Here is a 23133-nt window from a genome sequence, read left to right on the forward strand (position 1 = left end):
AATGTGTTTTTTTCCACTTTCAGCTATTTGTAAAATCTGTGAATTATCATTTGAAACAGAACATACTCTTTTACAACATATGAAGGACACTCATAAACCCGGTGAAATGCCATATGTTTGCCAGGTACACACACATTTTATTGTGTATTTAGGTGTTTAATTTTCACATGCCATGAAATAGTATTGTTATTTTTTTTTAAAATAAAAATGAATTACTAAAATGAAGACCCTCTTCAATAGTTGAAACTCTTGGTTTAACTCATGTATGTGTGGGTGGTGGGTTGGATTTGACCTGTGGGCCATAGTTTGCTGACCCCTCTGCTAGACAAACAAAAAGCCCTGCTGGAGAAAGACAAACATATTGACTTTCTTACCCTGTAGGGAAGAATATAGACGTGTTAGAGAAATCGGAAATACTGTTAGTTACGGGGAACTCAACTAAAGGCTTTGGGGCCAGTATTTTTCCAGAATTTCAAGTGGTCCCCAGTAAGATAGCAAGATAAAGATAAATTGCCTCTGTTACAGCCTGGATGCTATTTAAAATCCAAAGAAGAGGATCCTCATTTGATGTAACAGGAAAAACTTTATCGGTCAAGAGGTGTCAGACTTTGAAAATTCAAGTCAGGATGGGGATGGGGGGTAGTAGATCTGAAAAGAACGGAATCTACTGATGTTTAGGAATATCCCTAAACTTTGAAAGACAACTTTTCTGCTTCAGAGATTATCTGTATTACTTGCAGTATCAGGATCCTTGGTTGTATAGGCAGCAGAGCTGAATTAGTACTACATCATGTTACTCTAAACAAATGACTTATTATGGCTACTTTGATATAATTGCGTATCGGTTACAAATTTTCAAGTTAAATTAAATCTTCTTTATATTTCTAGGTTTGCCAGTTTAGATCATCAACATTTTCTGATGTAGAAACTCATTTTAGAGCATCCCATGAAAATACTAAGAACTTGCTATGTCCATTTTGCCTCAAAGTTAGTAGAATGGCAACCCCCTACATGAATCATTACATGAAGCATCAGGTGAGGTTTAGCAGTTCTTATTTGTTCATTTTGTCTTAGTGAAAAGGTTATATATATAAACTTAGAACATTGGTTAGATTTGTTCTAGAAGGAAAGCAAAGTTGTTCCAAATGACACCACTAATTCATAATTTATGCTGAAATACTTGTGAAACTTCCACTTCTTCTCCTTGTCTGCTTCCTGGTGATGATGAGGCTCATGGATAGTGAAAATTCTGAAAGGTAGGTACAAATAGGAGCCTAGTGTGGAGGGGAAGAGGAAAGATGAGTGGAATATTTATATTGGACATTTCAAGGGTTTAAGAGTGGTGAGAATGGGAATGATTTTAAAGAGCAGGGAAAAGGATAAGTTTGAACTAAGGAAGATAAGATTGAGGATTCACAATCTTCTGTTTTCCTCTTTCTCTTCAAACTTTATCTCCACTTTCTAGTCCACCTTCCCCCCCCACCCCTGCGCTCCACGGCTTGTGGATCCCAGTTCCCTGACCAGGGATCAAACCAGAGGCCCCTGTAGTGGAAACGCAGAGTCCTAACCAGTGGCCCTCCAGGGAATTCCCTAGCCCACTTTTTATTATGAGAAGACATGTGGTTGTCATCAGTGATCCAGGATGGTCTCTTGTAGCAGACAGTGACAAAGTAAACAGCAATGACACATTTCTAGATATGTGAACTATGCCAAAGAACAGTGTTTAGGTTATAACTTGTTTCTTAGATGACTTTTACCAGTTCTGCTTTTGTAATTTCTGGAATATCAGTACTAGTGCTTGCACCTTTCCCTTGAATTTTCATTTTATGCTTGCTGGTTCTTTTCCTGACACAATTAGACCATCCTTTATTTGGGCTGAAAACTTGATAACAGTGAGCCTATTCTTGAGTGCTTGAAAGAGCAGTCATACATTTGCCAAAATCAGAAGTCAATGAATTTACTGAATCTGATTATGTAATGAGGTTTTGCCTCCTCACTGATCAGCTCATTACATTTCCTTATTATTGAATGCGTTATCATGGCCATTTTATTCAGCACTTGTGCTAACATTGCTTTCAGTTCCAGTCATTAGATAATCATGAAATCAACTTATAGTTGTTAATTGGAAAAAATCATAAATATAGAATATCCAGATGCATTCAAGATCACCTGTGTTATGGCAACATGCTTATTTTTTTATCCTGGTATGTCACCTCACTGTTAAACTCTGGCAAAATCTTTCTATTCTAGAGTTTCCCCCATGTTCCATCAGACATCAAATAGATGTTCTACTCTAAAATTGTTCCTGGAAAAAGAAATTCAGTAAATGGCTGCACTTACAAAATGAATAGTTTTTTGTTTATTTTTTGATAGGATTTTTCAGAGCTTTTAACATGCCAAAAAATGCTTTAAAGATCATAAATCTCCAAGCAAGTGATATTGTATATGTTGTTCCCAAAACTTATTTGACCATTGAATCCTTTATTTGCACAACACATACTAACATTTCTTTAGGAATTTTTTTGAAACACTGATCTTGGTACTCTGTATTTCATCCTTTGACCTTTGATTTTGAAAGAAAGAATGAGATATAAAGCAGTAGCTCTATTTTATTATGAAGCTTTTAACGTAATTCTTTCTCTTGTGCTTTACTAAGCTCCAGAGTGAGGTGTAGATGTGGAGGGAGTAATAGATGCTTAGAAAGGTAAGAAAGAGATGGATGGGCTTGCTATGTGGACTGTGTCTCCTAAATGGTTTAACCTGATCTGTAGTCACTCTTCATACCGTGAGTTGTATGTCTTAACTTGCCACATATATAGGAAAGCGTTAACCCAGCAGGTCTGAGTTGCTCAAATATGCACGTTTTCAGAAGAGTCTACTTGCATAACTAGCCCTTGGCTAACTCTGGAAACTGAGCCTTTGTTATTAATTGATGAGTGTTTTACACGCCTGGAACCTTGAGCCATGTGGTACCAGCTTTTCTAGGTCTTGTGCAAAAATATGTTTATGGTGAATGCCTGCTTTTCTTCTGGAGTCTGAAGGTTTGGTGACTGAACCCCATGAAAAACCTGGGCTCTAAGACTCAAAGAGAGCTTCCCTGGAAAACCAAATAAAACAACACAAAACAAAACCAAAAAACTTCATACCTGTTGCTGCAGTTAGTTGCTGGGGGATTGATGAGCATGTCCTATGCAACTCCACTGGGAGAGGGCACTTGGAAACTGGTGCCAGTATCCTCCAGACTTCACCCAATGCACTTTTTTCCTTTATTAATCCTGTTCTGTATCCTGTCACTGTAATAAATCAGAGCTGTGAGTATAACAGCTTTTAAGCCCTATAAGTCCTTCTATTGAATCATCAAACCGGAGAGTAGTCTTGGGACTACTGACACACCATGGGTGCCCAGTTTTTTTGTAAGTTTGGAGTACCTAAGAGGTAGGCAGTCAGCAATCAATAGAGGAAGACTCTCAGTTTGAATATAATTGTTCACAAAAGACTCAAAAACCATAGCTGAGCAAGATTATAAGCTTGTAATTGAGATGATATTAGGGCAATTTTAGACCATAAGAATTGTTGAGTCTGTGGCTCATTTTATTCTTTTTAAAGACTTTGGTTGTAACCTTTTCCTTAAAAGAATAGATTATTATGTATTGAGTGATTTCAGAGCTAACAGGACAGTTTGTACAACTTTTAAGAAAGGATGAAGGATTTCAGATGTGTTACATAGCCTCATTAGATCTTTATAGTAATAACAAGCAGTTAACATATACTAATCACTTGCTGTACGACAGCCACTAGTGCTTTTACTTGCATTATCTTGTCTGATCCTTACAACCACTCTACAAAGCAGGTATGCGATCATTTCCATTTCATAGATAAGGAAACAAAGCTTTATAGAAAGTAAGTTACCTTGCCGAGTGTCACATTCGCTGATAGTTGGCAGAGCCAAAAATTGACCTAGGGCCTAAGCTTTTACCTCAGAGTCATTCTTCACTGACATTAGGTCTAAAGGCAGATATTACAGAGAGTCAGAATTAGCCTTGAAAACCTTCAAATCGCCCAAAAGATATAGTATCCTTGTCAAAAAGTTCAACACAATTTTTGTCTCTATCCTTGGAATAGGTCACCATTTTTTTGGTTGAACATCATGTTATTTTAAAAACGTACTGTATTATTCTCAGCACATCACAGGTATACATACATAAGAGAGATATGAAAGACTTGAGTCCATCTAAGGGAATAGTAGGTTAATGTCCCCATCTCAGGGCTCTGGGCAAATGCTCATTGAATGGAATGGCAGACATTTTGAACTAGTTTAATTGTGCTTGCTTCTCATGTGCACTCTCTGTCAGTCTCTTGCTGCCTGCCTTACTGGTTATTAAACAGATACTTATTTACTGTTTAATATATACCAGGGACTGTTTTACAGAAGTGAGCAAAACAAAGTTTGTGCTCTCTGGAATTTGCATTATAGTGGCAGGTGGGAGAGAGAATGAGAATATGTATTATGTCTGAATGTATCTGTATGCCAGCTGGTAATAAGTACCATAGGGAGGAAATACATGAGGATAGGGAATGCCAGGGCTTAGGAGGTGAAAGAGTAGCTTCTGTTTTTTTATGTGGGGTGGTCAAAGAAGTCTCTCCAGAGGAAATAAGGGATTAAGCCATGTGGCTATCTGGGAGTGAATGTTCCAGGCAGAGGGAACAGTAAGTAGGCAGTGAGGTGAGCATATATCTAGATGTTCAAGAAGCAACAAGGAGGCCAGTGTGGCTGGAGCATGGTAAACAAGTGGGAGAAAGAGTAGTAGGAGATGAGGTTGTAGCAACAGAATGCGGGGAAGATAGTATATGGCCTTGTAAGCCAGAGTCAGGATTTTGGAGGGTTATGGGAAGCCATTGGAGTGTTTAGGCATGTGAGAGATTATTCTGGCTGCTATGGAGAGAATAGACTGTTGGGAGGAAAGAGTGGAAACAAGAAGGTAGGAGGCTATTGTGAGAGAGTGCGGGTGAGTGACTTGGACTCATCTGGTGGCAGTGGTCGGAGGTGATGACAAGTGGAAAGATTATGCTTTTGAAGGTAGAGCTGAAAGGTTTTATCAGTGGGGTGTGAGAGAAAGAGTTAAGAGTGACCAAATTCCTTCATCCTGAGCAGCTGCAAGAATGATGTTCCCATATATTGAGATATTGGGAAGACTATGGAAGGAACAGATTTTTTTTAAGGGTGGATGGGGGAAAATCTAGAGTTTAATTTTGTCCATGTTGATTTGAAATGCATGTTAGATATCAAATAATGATGTTGAGTAGGCAGTTGGATGAATACTATTTAAAGTCATGAAACTGGATGAGATATAGGTACAGGTAGAGAAAAGATTTCTGGGACCTATATCTGGGGAACTTTCTGTCATGTTACCTTGCTATCAGCTTCTTGACTGAGTTTTTTTTCCCCCCTCTTTCCCCTCTCTTGAGTACATATAGGTGAATCTGTTTATGTTGGCTGTACCTATGATATGATCCAATTAACCATACTTCTTAAGATGAAACTAAAATAGTAATACAAGTACATTATATTTACTTATTGCTTTGAACTTTGTAAGGAATTTTTATTTATCAAATGCCTGCTGTGCACCAGTAATGGCTAGGTACTTTAATGTATGTTACCTCATTTGATTTTTCCTAAATGTTTATTTGTGTTTTAAATGCAAATAGTGATGAACCTGTGGAGATACAGCTTTAGAGAAAACATTTTTATATTTGTACGTTGTTCCAAATTTACCGATGAATGTACAATACATATTTTAATTGATGACAGCATATACAAAAAAACTGCAGTTGCTAGTATGTAGTAGAAAGAACACTAACTAGCTATGAGCCAAGTGCCTTACATCTCTCTTCGGTCCTGTTTCCTATTGGTAAAGTAATAATATGACCAGGTTTCAGAAGGAACATAGTCAAGGGGTTCTCAAATAGTAAATTCAGATCAGTTGTTCTGATTTATGCTTCTGTAACCATGCCGTCCAATATCAGTCACTAGCCACATGCGTCCATTCAAATTTAAATTAATTTAAAATTAAAATTAAATGAAATTTTAAAATCGATTTCTCTGTTGCACTTGCCACATTTCAAGCACTCAGTAACCACATGTGGCAGTGGATACCATATCAGACAGTGCAGTACAGCACATTATCATCACTGTTTAAAGTTCTGTTGGACAAACACTGACATATACAACCATTTCTATAACATAACTTTCTTGGGAGTGTCTGGTTAAATTTGTTTGGTTTTAGAAAGTTCAATATATGTTACCAACTTGTGAAACAAATGGAAATAACAAAAATTATTTGATCTTTCCAAGAATAAAAGTATAATATAGCTCATTTTCATGATATCATATGTTTGAATAGTTTATACTTCAAATTAATAATTAAGTAAACTCACACTACAAATAGTATAGGACTTGTCCCATTGTAATCTAATTGATATAATTATCATATTGATTGCCTGTATGATAACAAATACTTTTGAAACTCAAATACTAATGCAAGAAGTACTTGTAAAAAATGAAATATTTTGGAATTATTTATGATAGGATGTGGTAAAATTCTGGTTTTAAAATTCTTTAGCTATTAAGAGCAATTTCAGGCCTCGGGATTTGTGGTGGCAGAAATTATTTTCTAATATTATTTCTAATATTTATTGTAAACAGAAGAAAGGAGTTCATCGTTGTACAAAATGCAGACTACAATTTTTGACCTACAAAGAGAAACTGGATCACAGGACCCAGCATCGGACATTTATAAAGCCTAAAGAGCTAGAAGGATTGCCTCCTGGTACAAAAGTGAGTTTTAAATATGTTGTGTTTTAACATTGTATGATAATAGAAATAAACCCCTGCCTGTTTTAATCTATTCAATATAATATTAAAAATTGACTTCTGGTTGTCATTAAAATTTTAATTTTAGGTTTTATCATTCTTATGCTTGGAAAGAAAATTTTTTATCCATTGTTTTTTTTAAATTAATTAATTTATTTATTTATTTGGCTGTGTTGGGTCTTCATTTCTGTGTGAGGGCTTTCTCTAGTTGCAGTGAGCAGGGGCCACTCTTTTTTTTTTGGGGGGGCCACTCTTCATCGCGGTGCGCGGGCCTCTCACTGTCGGAGCCTCTCCTGTTGCGGAGCACAGGCTCCAGACGCTCAGGCTCAGTAGCTGTGGCTCACGGGCCCAGTTGCTCCGCGGCATGTGGGATCTTCCCAGACCAGGGCTCGAACCCGTGTCCCCTGCATTGGCAGGCAGAAGCCCTATCCATTGTTTTTTGAGTTGATTGAAATGTGCTATATTGGAGCATATTCCTTTGCAGTGAGTGCAACTATATTAACTGTAGACTGAGTTATTGTGTTGTTCCAATATTCTATAGTCTGGGGACTTCCCTGGTGACGCAGTGGTTAAGAATCTGCCTGCCAATGCAGGGGACACGGGTTCAAGCCCTGGTCCGGGAAGATCCCACATGCGCGGAGCAGCTAAGCCTATGCGCCACAGCTACTGACCCCACGCTCTAGAGCCCGTGAGCCACAATTACTGAAGACCACACACCTAAGAGCCCGTGCTCCACAACAAGAGAAGCCACCGCAATGAGAAGCCCACTCACCGCAACGAAGAGTAGCCCCCGCTCGCCGCAACTAGAGAAAGCCTGCACAGCAGCAAAGACCCAACGCAGCAAAATAATTAATTAATTAATTAATTTTAAAAAATACTTTAAAAAAATATTCTATAGTCTGTTTTTGAGCTTTTCCAGTTGGCAGCGTACATGTCTGCTTCAGCTGGTGAGGAATCATGTTTATCTTTGTGTCTCCAACATCTGTCATAATGCCTTGAATGCCGTAGTTTGTTGAAGTTGGTATTACTGAGTCAACTCTTAGAGAAGCAAATTCTCTTAATTAGCATTGCACTGTTAAGTGAGCAAACACACATCTGACGACAAATTTCATTTTCCCTCTGCCTTATGTACATCTGTTTTCTTTGACTTCTTCTATGTAAAGTCAGCTTTTGACTATTTGCTCCAGTAGAGGGATGCACAATCCAAAGTGAAATAATTCCCAAACATTTAGTACTTATATTTGAGTACTAAACTTTGATGTGAGTATGTCTGCTATTTGAGTTCATTAAAATAATGTAAAGCAATGCTCTAAAGCTCTAGAGGGAGAGAAGCTATCCAGTATCCTTCCCTGTAGTCCATTCATTCCATGCTGGAACAAGACACGCAGAATACTAACATAAGCAGTGCAATCCTCTCTCGTATCTTCCCTTATTAATAATAATGGTAATAATTATATACTATAATTATGATATTATTAATAAATGAGACTAAATGTCTTGTTAGCACTTCAGAATTAAGCTTTCCATGTGCTTTTTCATACATTCTGTTATTTAATCCCTGTAGCAAACCAGTGAGGTAGAGAAGGCAGGTATTATTCCCATATTACAGATGAGGCTTAGAGAGGATAAGTTACTTACTCAAGGTCACATGGCTAGGAAGAGGTAGTACTGAAATTTAACCTCAGGTCTTTTGACTCCTAGTTCAGTGCTTTTTGTATGATACCAAATATATAGGTGACTGTTTTTCATTATCAACCAATGGGTATAATCAAACATTTCTTTTTCTGAATATTAAATTAGAAATTTTATATTAGTTCGCTCTAAGAAAATTCTGAATATTATTAAATTCTCCATGCTGTATGATGAATTGATGTAACCTCCGCAGTAACCTTTGCCCAAAGAACCCCCAGAGAGAGGTCACATTTACTGGAGATCTGGTTTTTTTGGGGGGGTGCATTATTGTTTTTAATTGAGGTATAGTTGATGTACAATATTATATAAGTTTCAGGTGTTAACAGTGATTCTGGAGATCTGTCTTATAGTTACCAAAGAGTTATTTCAGGATTTGAGATTTAAATTTTGACCTCTATATTTACCAAAGCTATTTAGTTATATCAGAGCATAAAATAGCCATGGAATGTGCTCTTCTGACCCATTACTATCTGTGTTAACATATAAATGCTATCAATACAAAACTAGTATTACAACAGTAAATAAATACTGAGGGTAAATTTCATTTAATTGGTATGACCATTTAGAATAAATGCGAGACTTACCTGATTGTAGTTTATACCCTGATGTTTAACTTTTTGTATTGCAGTGATTTTTTTTTTTGGTAACAGCTTTATTGACATGTAATTCATATACCATACGATTCACCCATTTAAAGTATACAATTCAGGGGTTTTTAGCATTTTTAGCATATTCACAGAGTTGTGAAAACATCACTACAATCTATTTTAGAACATTTTATCACCCCCTAAAGAGACCCCATAACCATTAGTAGTCACTCCCAATTTCCCCTCCACCAGCAACAGGCAAACTTTAATCTGTTTTCCATCCCTGTGGGTTTTCCTCTTCTGGACGTTTCATACAAATGGAATCATACAATATGTGGTCTTTTATGACTGGTTTCTTTCACTTAGCATAATGTTTCTGAGGTTCATCCATATTGTAGCTTGTATCAGTACTTTGTTCCTTTTTAAGGCTATATTAGTACTTGGGTATCAGTACTTTATTCTTTTTTATGGCTGAATATTATTCCATTGTATGGATATACCATATTTTATTTATTCACTCATAAGTTGATGAGCATTTGGGTTGTTTCCACTTTTTGGCTGTAATGAATAATGCTCTCATGAAAATTCATGTACAAGTTTGTTTGTTTTTTTTTAATTTTTTATTTATTTTTATTTATTTATTTTTGGCTCTGTTGGGTATTTGTTGCTGTGCGCGGGCTTTCAGTTGTGGTGAACGGGTGCTACTCTTCGTTGCGGTGCGCGGGCTTCTCATTGCGGTGGCTTCTCTTGTTGTGGAGCACAGGCTCTAGGCATGCGGGCTTCAGTAGTTGTGGCTCGCGGGCTCTAGAGTGCAGGCTCAGTAGTTGTGATGCACGGGCTTAGTTGCTCTGTGCCATGTGGGATCTTCCCGGACCGGGGCTTGAACCCATGTCCCCTGCATTGGCAGGCAGATTCTTAACCACTGCACCACCAGGGAAGCCCATGTACAAGTTTTTGTGTGTACATTTCTCTTGAGTGGAATTGCTAGGAGTGGAACACCTAGGATTATATAATAACTCTTATGTTTAACATTTTGAAGAACTGCCAAACTGTTTTCCAAAGCTACTGCACCACTGTACATTCCCACCAGCAATATATGAGGGCTGCAGTTTCTCCACATCCTGTTAACACGTGCTGCTACCTGTCTTTTTCATTATAGTCATTTAGTTGGTCTGAGGTGATACATTACTGGAGTTTTGATTTACATTTCCTTAATGACTAATGATGTTGAGCATCTTTTCATGTGCTTATTTCATGTGTATATCTTCTTTGAAGAAATGTCTATTCAGATCATTTGCCCATTTGTTAATTGGGTTATTTGTCTTTTTATTGAGTTGTAAGAGTTCTTTATATATTCTGTATACAAGTCCCTTATTAGAGATATGATTTGCAAATATTTTCTCTCATTCTGTGGTTATCTTTTATCTTTCTTAATAGTGTCCTTCAAAGCACAAAAGTTTTAATTTTTACCAAGTCCATTTATCTATTCTTCTTTGGTTGCTTGTGCTTTCAGTATCATATTTAAGAAATCATTGCCTAACCCAAGGTCATGAAGATTTACTCCTATGTTTTCTTCTAAGAGTTTTATAGTTTGAGCTCTTACAGTCTGGTCTTTGATACATTTTGAGTTAATTTTTGTATTTAGTATGAGGTAGGGGTCCAAATTCATTCTTTTGCATGTAGATATCCAGTTGTCCCAGCACCATTTGTTGATAATACTATTGTTTCCCTCACTGAATTGTTTTGGCATCCTTGTCAAAAACCAATTATGGCCTGCATAATGTTTGATCTTTTTAATATTAATGTGATGCTTAATTTTCTAAAAATATATATTGCCTTCATTTTTATAGGTTACTATTCGAGCTTCAGTTGGACCTGTTCGTTCAAGTCTATCAACTACATCTTCCAAGGATACTCCAAGCACTTCTTCTCTTCAGGTCTCACCTTCAAAGTCTACAAGTGAAACTGCTGAAGATCCTACAAAACCTTATGAAAGTAAATATAAGACAAGAAAGTCTTATGCAACTACGTCCACTGCAAGTAGTCAAGGTGGAGATGTATTTGAATATAAAGCAAAAACCTATCACAAGCAAAAGAAAGAGTGCAACAAGAAGAATAAAATCGGCATAGTTTTGAAGAACTTAAGGTAATATCTTTTATTCCTGATATACAATCCTAATTTAATATTAAAGGTTATTTTAATATAGCTTAGCATATCACTAGGTATGCACATTTACATGATAATCACTTATCTGGCATGTAGGCCAAGAAGATAATAAAAAGGTACTTTCTACAACTGCTGAACAGAACTTGAATTACTGAGTTTATTGTATAATTGTCATCTTTTACACTAATCTTATATTTTATGCTTATATCTTGTGATAGTTGAATTGTTAACGTGATCCTTTTTATTCCAAGGAAACATTAACTGGTATTAGACTTTTTTACTTATTCTAGCTTGTTGTTTCCAAGCAGATTTTCAAATTATAAGTCTCTATTTAAAGATTTAATTTAAACACCTTGGCTTCAATTAATAAAACATTAATAAGGCTTTACCATATTATTTTGTTTTACAATATATTTTTTCCTGTCTCCATAAGGTGTCTTCGGGGAGTTCACAAGTGCATTGAGTGTCGTTCCAAAATAAAAGATTTTGCAAGCCACTTTTCAATATATATCCACTGTAATTTTTGCAGATACAAAACAAACTGTAACAAAGCCTTTATAAATCATACGGTGAGGTGAGTTAAACATGTACACTGCCAGTCAAAACTGCCATTCAAGATATTTGGTTTGGGGTTTTTTTTTTATTTGTTTGTTTTATTTTTTAAAAATATTTCTCATGCGTTTTTAATATTTAGATATTTGGTTTTTGAAAACAAAGCCAGTTTGTCACATCAAGGATCTAAAAAGATCTAGCAACAGGGAACTTCTAGGATATTACCCAATACTGTTTTCCAGCATAATAACTCATGAAATTAGTGGAACAAAAATTTTAAGAACAGTTAGACTAATGAAATTAGAATAGGTTTGTTAGGGAAACTATTTTTCAAAGTCTTTCAGAAAGTGGTCCATAAAATTTAAAATTTTTCCAAAATATTTATCAAATAAATACATGGAACCACGTGAGTGTTACCCACTTCAAAGCAGTCAACTTTTAGAGACTTCAGCTTTGTCAAAGACGCTAGGAACATCATTGGTGCTCACATGCTCACTCTCTCGCACTCTCTCTCTCTCTCTCATCCGTCTGTCTGTCCATTTGTCTTTCAAGCTATCTATCTTTGCATTCATTTGATGAATGTGAAATGAGAGAGTACAGGGATATTCCGGTCATGACGCTACTGTTGGAATTTCTTTTCATATATCAATTCTATTTACATTATTTGAGCACCTACCATGTACTCTATTGCTAGAGAAAGACTTCAGAGCCCTCATTACTTTCATTTGAACCTCATTGGTACTTTATGCCTTTGGGATAGATTTTTTTTAATAGACAAAAATTATTCAGATATAAATAAGTTGATTATTCAGATTGAGGTAGTTCCATTTATTTTCAGTCAGAAATAAGGTATAACCAATAAAAGTGGTTCTCTTGCAAATCATAACAAGACCTCTACGTTACTTTATGGTCATAGTTAACTACCACTTTCAAGGATTTGCCCACATTTTTTAATGCCTTCAGAACTTAGCTCTCAGTTTTTTTGTTTCCCCTTGATGATCAGCCTGTCATCATGTTGCCTTGACTTCTTTAATGCCAGCACTTCACATCCACCTCTGAGGTGTTGTACCCCCTTCTTTACCACCATCCAATTTTACCTCATCATATACAATATTCATTCGTTTTGAAATCTCATTACCCCAGGACTTTCAGTCTTGACCCCTCTTTCCAGTCCAGCATCACCAATCCAATTGTATAGTCAACTTCACCCTCAAGTTCATCTGTTTTGAATGTTGCTTTGTTTTTTGTTCTAGAATCCTTTACATCTTCAATCATGCTTAACCTTGCTATCCTTGACTCTCTTATCCTTTTTGATCTTTTTCTATGCTCAATTCTAGACCACCAAACTGTGCTTGATTCAGTCAGCTCTGAATTCCTGATCTTTAACTTTAATGTGGTCCTGTCTTTTAAAAAATACCTCTTTGTTTTTGTCTACAACATGTTTAAATCCTTTTCAGTACCTTCAAGATTTTATTCTAGTCTCTCAGTTGTTAACCTTGCCTACTAATTACTCAGAGGTCATCCTTTTCATTTTTCCCAAGGTTAACCTCTTTCTACCTCGTTTTTGTTTTCCTTCATCCAAACATTAATCTCAGAAAAAGATATGTCCTCTTTTTCAAAGTTAATCCTGCCCCTCATCTCCTCCATTTCCTCCATAATCTTATGCACCTTCATTTCATTTTTCTCTCTACCACATTCCTTCTGCCTGCAAATATTTTCAGGTATTCTTTTTTTTTAGGATGAGGGAGATTTGCCTTTACTTTGCATATTTTCTTATCTTCCTTTTACTGTCAACATTTGTAAAGAGTATTCTTTACTATCTTGTTTGTCGTTTCTTTACCCTTTGTAATTTGAGTATCACCCCCATCTATCAGTTCAAGCTGCCCCTTTGAAGGTTATCAGTCATGTCCTAATCACTCAGTGTACTCACTGCTTTTCATTCTTACTCCTCCATGACTTCTTTAGAGTATTTGATACTTTTGATCACTCACTTTTGAAACTCTTCTCAACTTCTCTTAAACTATTACCACCATTTTTTTCTTGTTTGCTACTCCTCTATTTCATTACCTTTTCTTTCTTCAGCTCTTCTTGCCTCTTTACGTTTCTTTTCTTGGTACTTCAACCACTCTCAGAGTTTTATCTTTTACCTTTCAACTGTAAATCCTCCAATTTCAGTGCTGAGTTTTCCTGAGATCCAACTCTTCATCTCTAACTATTTGATAGATATTTTCACCTTTAACTCACTGGCATTTATACAGGACACAAATAAGTCAAACATTTTTGTCTGTCTAGGATCCAAACTCTTATCACCCCAATACCCTTTAAGCTCAGTCTGTCTCCACGCATTATTTCCATAAATGTGGAGCATCACCTGGAAATAATAGACTTTAAGTTTCTGAAGCCTATGGAGTTCTCTTGATCTGCCACCATTCATCATGGCTTCCTGAAAGTCCATCTTCTGTAATTTACCACTCTGCCTCACAACTACTGCAGTGGTTCTGCACCCATACCTCAGTTGTTCCAAACCAGACCACAGCCAACCTTTCTCTCAGTATACTGCTGGGGAGAATGCTGGTCTCTTATTCTGTGCCTAACACATGGCTGCCCCAGTGGGGCTTTAATTCTGCCCCTAATTTCCAAGAGATTAAATTGGAAGTTATCTTTGGTGTTTCTTAAACCCATGGATCATTCTGTCCTCTCCTTTCCCATTTTCCATAGGCTCCTCAACTGTCCTGTAGGACCTCTAACCCCATTCTATCCCAAAATATTCCCAATTGGGTCCAGGCTTCCTTCATAGCCTTTTTCTAATTTCCAGTTAGCCCCAACCCTGCACTGCATTGTCATCACACACACTGATTGCTTACTCATCGTTAGCCTCATACAGAACTGAAATCTTCCACTTTTACTCTTCTAAGGGCCTTGAAGCTCGCTCTCCTGTTTCCCCTACTTCATTGGTGCCTTGCTTCCCTGGTTGCCTCAAGTACCTCTCCGTTAATTGGATACCCTCACTCCGACCCGTGTGGACTTTTGTCATAGGATTAAGCTCTGTATGTACAGAAGCTTCATTTTTCTCAGAGGTTGAGTATCTTTATTCTCAGCCCATACCAACTCTGTAATCATACAGAAGTCAAGCCTCCCAGATTAATTAATCTTCCCCAATGGATAGTTTGTCCCATATTCAATATCTAAAGTGACTTTTCCTTAATTCTTTGGAATGCCCTTCTCCTTCCCTTTCATTTTACCTTCTGTGAAGTATCTGATCACCACAGCCACTCGTAGGAATCAGTTGTTTCTTTGAGTTCTGTACTACTCAGCTATTCTGCCGCATATTAAATACGTGTCTGTCTTACCTACTTGAGAGAGCAGTTCTTTGTATTCACCATAGCACCTATTCTGAGGATTTTTTCTTGGCATTATAGGTAGCCATTCTTTTCCCATGTATACGTGGTATGCTGATGATAGTTACTGTGTGTCTAAGGGTAACCATTGACTTGATGTGTTGTCTGGTTTGGGTCTGTCAGTGCAAGCTAGGGCTAGTACTTTTCAGACTTTATCTTGCATAAGAATCATCTGAAAAACTTGTTGAAAATGATTTCTGGGCTCCACCACCAGAGATTAATTCAGTAAGTCTGGAGTGGGAGCTGACTTTGTATTCCTAATAAGCTCCCAGGTGATACGGATGCTGCTGGTCTATGGACCACAGTTTGAGTAATACTGTGCTACACTAATCCCAGCTAATTCTGCCTGACTTTCTAATACAGGAAAGCTTTCCTTATCAGTTTAAAAGGGGGTATAAAAGCTATTAGCATTGGCTGCAAAATTTGGTTACTGGTTTTCTGTTTTGTGCGGAGAGAAAGTATTGTTTTAACTCATGAGCTCTGTTTTTAATTCGTGTTCTTTAAAAGCTCTCCTAGTAATTGCAAAAGATTCTTTAAATGTTTCATTTTACTGATGGTAAGTAATGTCATTTAGCCCAAGAAACATTTACTTCCAGGATCATTCAGATTGGTCCCCTGGGCTAAGTATATCAAGATTAGAAAGTAATAATTATTATTCATAACAATTTATATTATAGCAAAATACATTATTAGCCAATACCTTTTAAGTTGTTCTCAACTCTTAACAGTTGAAAAACTTAACTTGATGCTCTTTGCATTTTTAACTCTAAAGGTTTTTTTTTTATAATGGTGAGGTATGATCATTTAAGATTATTCTCAGGGAAATATGTTGTTCGAAAACACACAGGGAAAATGAAATGTAAGATAAAAATCTTGAATTAAACAGAGATGCTAATAGAGTTTTATAATTTAAATCATGGTCTTTTATTCAAAACTAAGCATAGGCTTGAAAACTGATCATAAAATTAATGACTTATTGTATAATAAAATCTCATTTGTCTTTTGTCTCTCCAGCTCTCATAGCAACCAGCCAACTAAACGGTTTTATCTTTTTAAGAAGCATTCTGGAACTCTCAGGTAACTACTCGATCTTTTTTTTTTTTTTTTTTTTGCGGTACGCGGGCCTCTCACTGTTGTGGCCTCTCCCGTTGCGGAGCACAGGCTCTGGATGCGCAGGCTCAGCGGCCATGGCTCATGGGCCCAGCCGCTCCGCAGCTTGTGGGATCTTCCCGGACCAGAGCACGAACCCGTGTCCCCTGCATCGGCAGGCGGACTCTCAACCACTGCGCCACCAGGGAAGCCCTACTCGATCTTTTTTCATTCTCTCTACTGAAAAATTATAGTAGCTTTTTAACCTGATGCTGGAGTGCCTAGTTTGGAAAATGAAGTGATTGCTACTAGACATAATAGAGTTCTGTACTTTATATCCTTACCTCAAAGAGGGGATTGCCTGTATTCTCTAGCTAAACTTGTTTCAGTGATGTCAGGCATTAAGGTGAAACTTTCATGAATTTGCATTATAAAATTAAAAAAATAAGGCTCTCCAGCAATATTTGAAAATTTAAGACTTTTAAGATACCTAGTAAAGTGACTAACACTACTTTGGTTGTGATCAGTATATAGCCTTCATAATCCTTGGGGCTTTTTTATTTTTGAAATAAAAGTACACAACTTGTTTACTGTTCAGAGGAATTGTGAACATTTCTAAAGGCATTGATAATTCATTTTGGTTATACCACACACACTTAGCTCAGAATCCACTAAGAACCATTTTTTTCACATTCTTCTAATTCCTTTTCACTCTATATTCCTTTAATTATTTTGTTCGTGTTCTCATTGCTATTTGAAATACCAGTGTCAAGATCTTTGTAGCAAGAGGCTAAGACATAGACTTAAGTTTAGCCAATAGTTGTTTTGATGCTTTGGGTTAGTGGAAAAGTAGAAGAGGGAATGCTGTGTCTCAGGACCTTTGTATTTTATTATTCCTTTTGCCTCATTTCCTCTTCCCCAGATATCTGTATGGGTAGCTAGCTCCCATGGTAGCTACCTTTAGGTAGCTCCTTTAGGTCTCTCCTCCAATGAGTGAGCCTTACCTGGACCGCCCCATTTAAAGTAGCATCCGGCCTTCCCTGGTGGCGCAGTGGTTGAGAGTCCACCTGCCGATGCAGGGGACACGGGTTCGTGCCCCAGTCTGGGAGGATCCCCCATGCCGCAGAGCGGCTAGGCCTGTGAGCCATGGCCACTGAGCCTGTGTGTCTGGAGCCTGTGCTCCGCAACGGGAGAGGCCACAACAGTGAGAGGCCCGTGTACTGCAAAAAATAAAATAAAAATAAAAAATAATAATAATAAAGTAGCATCCTTTCCCCAGGCCCCACCCCCAGCACTCCCTCTCTTCCCTTTCTTGCTTTGTTTTTACTTCATGGCAGCTTTTTACTGTTCAATGTATTGTATATTGTGTATTTCACCCTCTTGTTTATTGTCTATATCTTCTCACTAGAATGTGTGTAGTTCAGATACTGAGCTATGCCAGACATTTGCTGGGCATTGAATAGTGCCTGGCACATGATAGGCATTCCATAAATATTTGTTGAATAAATTAATATTGAAAGTGACATATGTGGAGTATGTGGACGATAGACAAATAGCTCATAGGCAGAGGAAAGTTTGATTCCATTTTTAAAATATATTAGTGCTATTTTTAAAATATTACTAAATTCAGGGCATTAGAAGATTCTAATAAACTATATTTAGGTATTAACCTGTACTAAAAATTTTTATAGTAATGAAAAGGATTTGTAAAGATGAGAATTTAATTTGATTTTTACCTCACTATTGTCAAACACAGTTGTGTGCTTGATTCTTAAATTAACTGTATGACTTTAAAGATCTGAGGTGCTTTTTTCTTACCTTGGGTGGATCTCAAATTTAAACAGAAAATTGGTTATTTTCTGTGTATGGGAGGTTTCATACTTGTAATTTTACAAAATAAATTTTGTAATTAATATTTTGTTAAAATGCAGTGTTCATTCTTTAACTGTTTATTGTACATCTATTATGTATAACACAGTGTAGCAAGTCCTATAAAGATGACAGTGATGAAGAAGGCTTGGTACCAACCTTCAAGGAATGTACCATTTACAGTAAGGTGTGAACATAAATAACTACAGAAATTAATGCAAGGAGGTTTGTAATAAGTGCAATGAGAGTTACTGATTTCAAAAGAAAGAAAGTTTTCTACTTAGAAGAAGAGGCACGGGGCATTTTAGTTGGAAGAAATAGCATGAATAAAAATGCAGACAGGAAAAAAGCAGAAGACATACACAATGAATGGAAAGTAGTACAGTTTGAATGGAGCATGAAGTTCATATAACATAGCATTAAGTTCAGAGTCTGGGGAAATGGTTTTGAGCTGAGATGCAGATTGTGGAATCCTTGAAAAAGGCTGGGGAATTTGGACGTAATTTTAATTTGAGGATGTTGGGAAAGCCATTGCGGTTTTGTGTAGAATCAAGGGTACTGAAAGAAGATCGATTTGGAGGGGTATACAAGGTGAGTTGTAGCTACATGAGGCACATAGACTGGTTAAGACTATTGCAGTAGTTAACACTGATTTAATAAGATAACCTGGGTTAAGGTGGCGAGGTGGTGTCATGTCACATTTAAGAATATGGGCTCTGAAAGGGAACCCTCTTGAATTGTTGGTGGGAATGTAAATTGATACAGCCACTATGGAGAACAGTATGAAGGCTCCTTAAAAAACTACAAATAGAACTAACATACGATCCAGCAATCCCACTACTGGGCATATACCCTGAGAAAACCATAATTCAAAAAGAGACAGATCCAGACGTTTTCCCGGACTCCCTCCCAGCTAGCCGTGGTGCACTAGCCCCCTTCAGGCTGTGTTCACGCCGCCAACCCCAGTCCTCTTCCTGAGCTCCAACCAAAGCCTGAGCCTCAGCTCCCAGCCCCGCCCGCCCCGGCGGGTGAGCAGACAAGCCTCTCGGGCTGGTGCGGCACCGATCCTCTGTGCGGGAATCTCTCCGCTTTGCCCTCTGCACCCCTGTTGCTGCGCTCTCCTCCGTGGCTCTGAAGCTTCCCCTCTCCGCCACCCGCAGTCTCCGCCCGCGAAGGGGCTTCTAGTGTGTGGACACCTTTCCTCCTTCACAGCTCCCTCCCACTGGTGCAGGTCCAGTCCCTATTCTTTTGTCCCTGTTTTTTCTTTTTTCTTTTGCCCTACCCAGGTACGTGGGGAGTTTTTTGCCTTTTGGGAGGTCTGAGGTCTTCTGCCAGCGTTCAGTAGGTGTTCTGTAGGAGTTGTTCCACATGTAGATGTATTTCTGATGTATTTGTGGGGAGGAAGGTGATCTCCACTTCTTACTCTTCCGCCATCTTGAAACTCCCTGCATGATTTATTTTTAAGGCCTCCTTTCTTTTCTGACTTCATCATCAATTAAATAGGACATTAGATTGTAGACTTCACAGAGTGTATCCTTTTTTGTTCACTCTTGTATCCATAAGACCTAGTAGTACAGAGTATGTAACGAAGGTTCTCAGAAAATGTGTATTGAATGGATGAATATTGTAGCCTTGCTTTGCAGGTGGGCAAAGGCATGGAAAGATTGTACCTTGCACAAGTTATATAAGTTAGTGGAGTCATGACTGGGCTTTAGTTCTCTTCACTCATATCTTTTGGAAACCGGCATCAGAGGGAACAAGCTTATAGAGCACTAAATGCTAGCATAATTTAGACATGGCTATGCCATTTTCTAGAGACATGGTTATACCATTTCATATATATCGGGTTTATATAACAAAATTTGCAAATGGTGATCATGACACATAAAAAACAAGTCAAGTTATTACATGGAAAAATAATGATTGAACTTGTATATGGATTTTCATAAAAGATAAAAACCTTTTCTTTCTGTCTTCTTTTTTTCATAGGGGCATTACTCTGGTGTGCCTTAAATGTGATTTCCTAACTGATTCTTCTGGTTTAGATCTTATGGCTAAACACTTAAGTCAACGTAAAACTCATACTTGCCAAGTTATAATAGAGAATGGTACGTATATAATTGTGTTACTTTGGATTTCTGATACTTATTCCAGTGTTTTTGATCAGCCACAATACGGCTCTTACATATTAAAATGACAGTTTCATTCCTCATATATTCTTTAAGAATTTTTTTTATTGAAGTATAGTTGATTTACAGTGTTGTGTTAGTCTCTGGTATACAGCAAAGTGATTCAGTTATATACATAGATTCTTTTCCACTATAGTTTATTACAAGATATTGAATATAGTTCCCTGTGCTATACAGTGGGACCTTGTTGTTTATCTGTTTTATATATAGTAGTTTGTATCTGCTAATCCCAAACTCCTAATTTATCCCTTCCTCCCTTTCCCCTTTTCATTCCTCATATATTCTATTTTAAATGTAAAACTCTTCTAATTTCAGTTCCTGGGAGTATCTCAGCTTCTGGACCCACTTCTGCGTAAGTTTAATATTCATTTAGTGCATTTTTCTTTGATGGATTTTAGCACTGTTGCATTTTTTAAATGTATCATTAATAGAAATGAAAAATATTAAAGTATTTTGTTTTTGTTTTTGTTTTTAAAGCCGCTTGTTGAAATAGATTCCTGCTCTATGGAGCTCGTGCAACCTGGTGCAAGACAAGTTGGAATTTCCTAAGTTCAAAGTTCTGAAGTGTTTTCTTACACAAAGGCAGTTTCCTAAGTTCAAAGTTCTGAAGTGTTTTCTCATACGAAGGCGGTTAAACAGCCAAGTTCATGACACTAGTTCTCATTATTCAGCTCTTTTCAGCTTTCAGATGGCACTAGAGTCTTATTCCACCTTATCTTTGTGTCAGGTTAACATATCTTAACATATGTTTTTCTCTCCAGTTGGCTCTCTTCAAAAATAACTTTTGTTGCTATGGTCTTTTCTTGCTTTGCTTAAAATAATTTGTGTTTTTCTCTGCTATACTTGCTTTCAGAATATTGCATTCCAAAAGATGTGACTGTTCATCTTTTTTTGTCTGTTTTGTCTGGTTTCTTAGTTAATTTCTTATAAGTCTTACAATTTTAGATCAGATAGCTGTCTTTTTCCTCATTCCTTGTCTGTCATCGTTCTATTTTTCGTATTTTTCAGATGCAGAAGCAACACAGAAATTTCAAAAAAAGTCCAGGGTACTCCTGGTCAGTGTCCCCCTTCGATGGACACATCTGATGCCTGTTCTCTCTTTCCAAGGAATGTGAATTGTTTGACTGTGAGACCTCCTCTAGGTTGTGGCCTTAAGAAATCAGATCTTAGGGAGAGTCCCTTCCTTCATGACTGGCCTCCCATAAGACTGATGCTAATGTGGCCAGAGATGACCTCAAGGCCCACCAAATTGAGCACAACTTCCCCCTGGGGGCTTTGGTTCTTGATCTTAAGCTTATGGGTTGATTCTGACCAAGAAAAAAGCCCATCAAATCAATGCTTCAACATCCAAGTTGAAGTTTAATCATTTTGGCTGCTGCCCTTTAATCTTTCTCTAGCATGCATGCAGTCCAAGGAATATAAAAACTGGTTATGTAGGGAACCAAGGTTATTTCCATGTTCTTGGAAAACAAATTTCTAAAGTTAGTGATTTTTACTGTCATTTAAAGTTTTATCCAGTGTTAAAAAACCCTAGGAGTTTTCAGCAATACTAATATTCAACTTTTTTAAGTCTAATTTAATTTTGTTATCTTGGTTTTATGTTGTCTTCACCAAATTTATTAATGTCCGTTTTGTCATGTCCTCTTTTATTTCTTTTCTTTAAAACTTGTTTTGTGTTTGTTTTGTTTCATTAATAACTCCCCAAAAAATCCTTACAATTCTCCACAGATTTTATGTAGCTACCTATTGACTTCTTAATTTGGTAATTGTTTAGACCATTAGACATTATTATATCCTCTGTCTATCCTGGGACTATCATTAACATTATCTTAGTGATTGTGAGGTCAAAGACATAAAGAATTGGCAAAAAACACTTCCTACAGACCTTAAAACAAATTTTAAAGTTACATTTTCTGTACATCTAACACATAATGTCTTCTTAGCCATTAATGTAACTCCTTTGGATAAAGATAATATATCCAGAAAATATTGGGACCAAAAACTGCACTTGTTTCTTGCCCATATATATATAGATGTATATTTTTTTTTATTTGGTGTTTGTTTATTTTGGTTACATTGAATATAGATTTGCTGAAGAGTTTTGATGTTATTACTTATTTTTTTAATAAAATTTGTACTGTTAAAATGCCTCTGGAATTATTTTCTAATAAATAACTTTGCATAAAAGCTGTAGATTTTAGGGCTTCCCTGGTGGCGCAGTGGTTTAGAGTCCGCCTGCCGATGCAGGGAACACGGGTTCGTGCCCCGGTCCGGGAAGATCCCACATGCCACGGAGCGGCTGGGCCCATGAGCCATGGCCACTGAGCCTGCGCGTCCGCAACGGGAGAGGCCACAACAGTGAGAGGCCCGCGTACCGCAAAAAAAAAAAAAAAAAAAAAAAAAAAAAAGCTGCAGATTTTGTCATACAACTAGGAGCATTGCTTTACTTCTTACATGGAAGCCTGATTACTTGGCCTACAGACTGAGAGCTTTATCTGTTGAATCCATCTTCTGGTTTTTGCTTCAGCGCAGTTAAAAGCTCACTGTGTATACTTTACTAATTTTTAGAACTTTAAAGGGTGGCAAGAGTCCCTTTGTAATCCTAATAACCGTAAAGGTGGGCAGGCTCAGAAGTTGTTTGGCTCAATCATGAGTGGTTTTTTTCCTCTTAGCATTAGAACTTCTTGAATTGTACTTTGAAACTTAGTCCGTTTGGGCT

At 37.2% G+C, this 23133-nt stretch overlaps 1 protein-coding gene across 1 annotated transcript in view; it reads left to right on the forward strand.

Annotated features, from left to right (window-relative positions):
- The window catches only part of ZNF280C (zinc finger protein 280C), a 54502-nt gene extending 31927 nt beyond the window's left edge, over positions 1-22575 (forward strand). The window contains exons 12-20 of the mRNA XM_019949367.3: positions 24-124; positions 889-1035; positions 6704-6835; positions 11001-11296; positions 11751-11891; positions 16282-16344; positions 20215-20333; positions 20730-20766; positions 20892-22575. Coding sequence (XP_019804926.1) covers positions 24-124; positions 889-1035; positions 6704-6835; positions 11001-11296; positions 11751-11891; positions 16282-16344; positions 20215-20333; positions 20730-20766; positions 20892-20907 — 1052 coding nt within the window. The 3' untranslated portion in view covers positions 20908-22575. The remainder of the gene's footprint in view (positions 1-23; positions 125-888; positions 1036-6703; positions 6836-11000; positions 11297-11750; positions 11892-16281; positions 16345-20214; positions 20334-20729; positions 20767-20891) is intronic.
- Positions 22576-23133: the final 558 nt, after the last annotated feature.

This window comes from Tursiops truncatus, chromosome X (assembly GCF_011762595.2).
Source record: "Tursiops truncatus isolate mTurTru1 chromosome X, mTurTru1.mat.Y, whole genome shotgun sequence".
NCBI lineage: Eukaryota > Metazoa > Chordata > Mammalia > Artiodactyla > Delphinidae > Tursiops > Tursiops truncatus.